Raw genomic sequence first — 7,087 nt, 5'->3', positions numbered from 1 at the left:
AGTGACACCTGCGGGGGGGACAGCGGGGGTCCCTACACCACCGAGATCGAGGGCACCTGGTTTCTCACGGGGATCACCAGCTGGGGCGAGGAATGTGCCAAGCCAGGAAAATACGGCATCTACACCAGGGTCTCCAAGTACCTGAAGTGGATAAAGGAGATCACGAGGCTTACCTAACCCGTGGGAGGTTACACTGTGCTGGGGGATGGACTGGTTAGTTGAAAAGAGACCGCAGCAACTACGTGTTTTTCAGAAATCGTTAGGTTTTAATAAACATTTCTAAATGCACTAATTTCTGCTCTTGGAAGGCAAAAGTTGAGAGAACGCAGTGGAAATGTGGTAATAAGGAAATAAAAAGCCCTTTTAATTACCCATGACTGCATTCCTGAGCGCACCGGCTCCCCAAATCCCCAACGCAAAGCCTGGTGCGGCTGAGCTGGTGCACGGCTCACGCATGCCCCGGGCCAGCGTGTCACCCGCGTTGCCCACGGCTGCCAGGCAGCACCGTGGGCCAGGGGAGGCCAGCAGGCACTGGGTGCCTCAGGGACCCGCGTCCAGCATCGCCTCTGTAGCAGGGGCCCACGAGGGAGGTGAACACACAAAGCATCGCACCCACAGCGCGCTCGGCCAGATGTTTTCACCCGAGCCAGGCCAAGATGGGTCACATGCAGCAGGAAATGCTCCTCCTGCTTCAGCATGGCATAAAATTGGCTGTACAAACGACCTAAAATCTGTGTAAAACTCATCTAATGGTAGCAGCAAGCTTTATGTTAATGATTTCTGCAGAGCCTCGTTAGGATTGGAGAGAGAACTGCTTAGTGCTCACTACCCATCCTGGTGTCTGTATAGACACTGAGGCCACGTGTGCTGCTGGTGGTGATGGAGACGGAGCACTGCACTCCCCGGATGAGCCTGTGGGGTGACCCCTGAGAGCAGACGGCGTGGGACACCCCGGTCTAATTGAGTGGGTGGCAGAAACCTTGCTGGGAGATGCCTGCCCCGTGGGCGCTGGAACCAAGGCACGGCGAAAGGGAGGTGGCATCCCGGGGAAGCAGGGCAGAGGCCCTGTGCAGGGCTGCCTCCAATGGACTTAATTCAGTTCCCAACCTCAAGGGAAGGGAACGATCCCAGAGGAAGGGAGTTTTACCTCTGCTCAGCGATGGTTTGTCTCACATCTCCTTCCACGGAGAACTCCAGGGGTGCACGGGGAAGCAGCGTAGCCTTCAGGAACTGCACCCTGCGATGCCCGGCGCGGGCAGCTCGTGCACAGGCTTTGCCACACAGCAGGCCCCGCGCTCCGGCCCACGGCACATCCCGGGGCAGAACCCACTGACGGGGGTCTCCTCTCTCCCGCCCACTAAGGTGTGCCCCCCAGACCACCTCTCTCCCCGCACCACCTGCGAACGGGCTGTTGATGCCCGCTCAGCCCCCGTGCACCCACCCACCCTGCAGGCCCCAGCCCCGAGGCCCATCCTGCAGCCCGTCCCGGCGCTGGGATGCGGGAGAGGCCGGTGATGGAGACACACTGAGCTGGGGCTGGAGCTCAGTAGCTGCAATTTCAGACGTCAGTATGAGCACTAAGGTGCCTCTCCCAATTTCACTGCCGCTGCATCCAACAAGAAGCTAATCGGATCATCTGCCATTGCTTATTTTAAAATCAAAATGCGTGTGAGAAGGTTATATTTGTTCCAAAGAAATTATATAAAACCAACAGTGTGAAAATTGTTTTTTTTTTTCTCCAGAATTATAGCAGAGGTGTCTTTGGACAGAATTGCATATTCTCATACGAATTTATTTAACAAGTTTTTAATCTTTAAATATAGATTTAACACATTTTTTACAGGTACATGTACAATGTAGTCATTTAAACTTGCAGTCAGAGAAAACTCTCCACTGCAGTTTATAACAACACACACGAAGAGCCTAGTTCAACAGCAACCTTAAGGTAACACCACGTTGTGTGCAAAGTTTCAAATGTTAAAAATCTCAGACTGTACATTCAGATTTGCAGAACTTATCAATCTCATAAATTAATAAAAGCTCATATTTAAAACTATGGAAGACAAAAGAGATTAAAACCATTTAATATGCAATGTGTGCTATGTTTGAGACAAATATTTACAGTTGTACCTCAAAATGTGTACTGTTACCACAAGAATTGTTACCACTATAAACAGCCCCGACGGTAACTTAAGAGACTCTTACTTTTTCACCTAGCCAGTGCATTGTGACCCATTTTAAAGTCGATAGAAATAACCTCCAGTGACTTAAACCCCTCAGTTCAGACTCACGTTTCTGAGGGTGTAGGGGGGTTACCTGCCACACTGGCCACCGGAACTGGAGAGATGCCCACCGCTGCATGCCAGCATGGCGGGGAACCCCCCAGGCAACCACAGCCGTCAAGTACTTCCACGGCTCCTCCATACAAAAATGGTCACCAAAAAACCCACCCTAAACCCTGGTATGTTTTAACTTAACAACTTGGGATCATGTCGAAGAGCCCAGGGTTCACACCTCCAAGTCAGATCACAACGGTCCCCCTTAGTGCACAGAATAAAATGCTTCATTTTGACGGGACAGAGCAAATTCGCTACCACATGCACACTGTTAACCCTGCTCTTCGCATACACCTGCTTAAATGTCAAACCACCTGTACCCATGTTCTACAAAAGCAAAACCAGACAACGAAACACAAAATTAAGGGAAGAGTGTTCAATACTCTTTTTTCTTTCTCAAAAATTCAATAGATAGATTATCGTTAAAGATGCTGAAAAGTACGGTCTTCTCACAAGAACATCCTTAGTGCAAACATGGACGTTTAAGTGTGATTTATGGCACGTGTTCCAAAAGTACATACATTTATGTAAACTTCAACACTTGCTAGATACAGGTTTCAGCCCTGGGACACTTTGGGACCCTAAGTGATTGGCGACAACCCTGAGTTGTCAGTTTGACCTGATGCAAACCTCACTGAAATCCACGGGTCTGACTGCAATGGGCTGGAGTCAGACCCTAAGTGCACAAAGAGGATCTTTAGCGTTATTGCATCTTCGCATGTGAGCCAGCCAGATGATGCTCTTACGGAACATTACATTCACATAGCTGAAGTAGGTATTTAAGAAAAATCCATCCATAAAATCAATTAAGCAGGACATACAGCTTCTTTGTTAGTGGTTTTTGGTTGTTTGGGGGTTGGTGGTTTGGTTTTTTTTTTTTTTTGGTTTACCAAAACTCAACTCTTTTATTTGCAATCAAGTTCAACAGTTGTCAGCTAATAAGTAGGTAAAGCCTTCAACCTGTAGAGGAAATTTCAAGCATCTAAACAAAGTGTCAGGAAACTGTAGTGTACTTCTCTGATGAAACATGATGGATGTCATGGAAAAACAGCAGGTAAAATTAATAAAATACTGTACTTTCCATAGAAGAAAAAAAAAGAAAGAGCAGAGAATGGCTTCCTTTATGACTATGAGAAGCTGCTTAGGACCCCGGTCCCGTTCAGTGCAGATGAAGCTGTGGAGGTCTGTGAATGTGATGAATAGTACAGGACAACTCCAACTATTGTGCTATTTCTCTGTAACACTTAGTTGAAAGCTTCCAAAGAGCATCGAAAATAGGATGCTACTAGTTCACCCTTAATTCAAGGGGAACTAAACTTTCTCGTGTTACACAGGGCAGCATCTATAAAGTAATGAAGAATGATATTAATATTAAAGCATCTTATTCCAAGAAATACATTGTTCCCTGTAATCTATAACATAAAAAGATATAAGTGCACTCCTGCAGTTCTCCCTAAAAGCTCAACTCCCACTAGCTTCAGTGGGAGCCTTGTCTGAGGCAGGACCACAGGTTTTGACTCACTTCCATCACCTATCGCTTGATTATCACAGTGCAAACAGCCGGTATCTTCTCTCGACTCCTTATTTCGACAGCCTCAAAATGGTTTTCTGCAGTGCTACAGAGCAGCAGTTCTGCGAAGCTCGCTGCATCCCGGGCTGTACAGAGACCCTGCTTCACGATTCAAAGGCCAAACCAAACCCCAAAATAACATTACCTTTAACAGACCCTGCATAAACATGAACGCCTGCGGCTGCAACTGCTAAAGTGCGTGAGCCATAGTGCAAACAGCCGTGCTGCAGCTGCAGAACTGCACGGGGCAGCTTGAACTGAACGTAGCCAAAGCTTGCGCGTGCCAGCTTACGCCAGCCTGCAAGAGCTCGCTCACGTGCGATGCTCGCACCTGGCAGGTTCAAAGCACCTGCCTAGGGAGCCACGTCAAGCGCTGCCTCAAGCTCCCCACAGTCGAGGGGACGGGAGCAGAGGACACACGAGCTCGGGCCTTCGGGCACTACCAGCAAGGGAAACCTCTGCTCAGCGTTATGGCATGCGGAGCACACACAGGGGATCCCCATAAGGCTTAGAAGAGACAATTCGGCATATGGGGCGTTAAAATAAACTAGGAGAGGGTCTGGGATGTAGAATAGGAGACTGCAGCCTCCTTAAACCAAGCGTTTGTGCCCTGGCACAGAGCATCCTTCCATGCCTGCTCTGCACGCTCCTTCCCCTTGGGCTCAAGGCAGATTCTGCCACAGAACTTCTGCTGCTGTTTAAAAGAACTTGAAAGTTGTAGTGATATTTCCTTTATATATACAATAAGTAAAGGCATTTATCACAGCTTCTATTCTTCATTTTGATCCCCTTTTATATTCAGGCTACTCTATTTCAAGCTCCCTCTAAACGAAACCCGTCTCATGCAACCTCCGCGCAGCGAGTGGAAATCGGAAACTCGCCCTTCTCCCTGCCCAGCTCTTAAAGGTCAGGTGGAAAAAGCTGAAAATGCTTTGGCCTCATTTTGCTCTGACGTGAATATTCGGGAGCAAACAATGTTTCCTTCTGCTTGGATCTGTTTACCACTGCTGAGAGAAACGCAGAGCAGGGGGCGGCCGCGGTGCTGCCGTACACGAGCACTGTGGCACTGAAGTGAAAACGAGTCATGCATCTGCTCTGGGTTATGGCAAGGACCTGATTTTTGCCATCCCTGCTCTCCCTTTGCCATGAAGCGGGGTGCTGCAGCGCAGCTGAGAGGTGAGATGCCTTTTCCTTCACTGACACAGCTGCTGCCAGGGCTGTAAACCATCACTTTGGCACATTAGCAACCAGGGGACTTGCAGCAATGTTTTGTCTCCTGCTCTGCTGTGGAACAGGAGTTGGGATTGTAACGCTGCAGCCCTCGTCTTCCCAAGATGTGCATCTTGCACAAGGAAAATGAAGAGATACTCTTGCATCTCCTTGTTGATTGACATAAAAGTCAAGTCAGTTGACCAGGCAATGCCTGACGGCATTAGCACAGCAGCTTCAACCAGCAACACACGGGTAAATCTCAGCAGTAGCTATTTTCTGAACATGGCTTTTTCTGAACAGAGTTCCCTCCAAATCTTTTCCATTTTGAGATCTGCATGTTATCCCCTGCAATACAAAACTATTCCCATGGCGCACACATTAAAAAAAAATCCACCATGGATTTGCACAGGAGACAGAATACATCTGTTCAGAAAGCAGCAAGGACTAATCTCGGAAATTATAGCTAGAGGCACACCAGAAGGAAAACTGGCTTTCAAAATTATTTCCAAGCCAGCCATCTTCCTCCCAAAATGCCTCCTGGCTTATAACCACGCCAAGACTTACAAGAAGTTTAATAAGGTTTCCCACACCCCCATCTTCGCTAAAGAAGATTTGGACCAAAATGGTTGTTTTATCAACAGTTACATGGCATCGCCATTAGTAACCTCTCATCTATAAGGAAGATCACCTATGCAACCATGTGAGGAAAGGAATTAAAATCATCTGTGGCTCCGTGCGGGTGTTGGAAGCTGAGCTTTGCACACAGGCTGTCCCTCGGCACGCCGGGTGCAGGAGGACGGCGGGTTTGCAGAGCTGGCAATGGTAGGGGAGCGGGGCATTGACCCCACACATCTGATAATGGGCAGCAAAAAGTTCCCTGTAACTTCCTTGGGATTTGTACGGGCTCAACACTGGAGTAATTAGCAGGAGGGGAGAGGTACAGCGTGCTGGTGTGCGGGTATCAGCCATCCTGTGGTGGGAGGTTTTTGTTAGGGCCACAGTATAAATCTAAGAAAAAAGGTTAAGGTAAGGGAACCATTTCTTCTGTTCAACTAAAGGCTTTGCACTGAAAAAAATCCAAATCCCAGATTTGTATGAATTCTGGCTATGAAATTCTGCAGTTGGATTTTTATTTATTGTGGGGACCTGGAGCTGAGCAGTAACAGAGGCACCACCCCTGCCAAGGGCCAGGACTGCCTCTCCCCCCGCTCTGAAGCGACTCCAGCATGCAGAAGCTCTCGGGGACCCCAGATCATGTTAATCAAGTTTATGCTGCTTACATGAAAAACAGCATTTCAGCACAAGCAGCTAATAATATGTGAGGGTTCCGGTGCTGCCTCCTTCCTCTACTTTGTTCTACAAGCTTGGCTGCCTAATCCTCCCTCTGCTATACTGGAGCAAGAGCTCCATCTTCTGAAGACGCAGAAAAGAGCCCAATCCAGGCTGTATCCCCGAGCTGCCAGTGGAACAGTCACCTGCAGTGACCAGTCCACAGAGGAGAGGGAATTGCTAAGTGCAAAGGTACTGTTTGAAAATCAGTTTTCAGGGTGTAAGTACATTAGGGCTGAAAGGATGCGTCACTGAAAAGCTCTAGGAATAGCTCTAGGAAATAGCTCTAGGAAATAGCAAGAAAACATCCTACCTCATCCTACAACATTGCCTGGAGTGCATGTAAAATTAGAATCATGCCTAGAGACTGCATATCCGATCAGCAATCACAAGAGAGAACAGAGTTAATCTTAACAGGGAAAACAGAGCCTCAGTGCTGTGACCAGACCTTGGCAATGTGACTGCAAAGTCTGGGCAGGGCTGCGAGACTTCCAGGAGGAGCTTTCTGTGGCTTCTCCTTGTGAAATTCTCCTTAGTTTGTGCTCAGCAACTTTGTAAACCAGCCTGAAGCTGTGTGTCTCTAAGCTCTGGGGGATATGACCTCTGACAAAGCAAACCAAATGCAAGGTCCTGCACCTGG

General features: G+C 48.2%; 1 protein-coding gene across 1 annotated transcript in view; it reads left to right on the top strand.

Moving 5' to 3' along the window:
- LOC104517105 (coagulation factor IX-like) overlaps positions 1 to 177 on the top strand; it is a gene marked incomplete at its 5' end in the record, with an annotated part of 658 nt that extends 481 nt beyond the window's left edge. The window contains one exon of the mRNA XM_010161663.1: positions 3 to 177. Coding sequence (XP_010159965.1) covers positions 3 to 177 — 175 coding nt within the window. The remainder of the gene's footprint in view (positions 1 to 2) is intronic.
- Between the last annotated feature and the right edge of the window lie 6,910 nt (positions 178 to 7,087).

This window comes from Eurypyga helias, unplaced genomic scaffold (assembly GCF_000690775.1).
Source record: "Eurypyga helias isolate BGI_N326 unplaced genomic scaffold, ASM69077v1 scaffold28191, whole genome shotgun sequence".
NCBI classification, from domain to species: domain Eukaryota; kingdom Metazoa; phylum Chordata; class Aves; order Eurypygiformes; family Eurypygidae; genus Eurypyga; species Eurypyga helias.
This window is presented reverse-complemented; position numbering and strand designations above follow the sequence as displayed.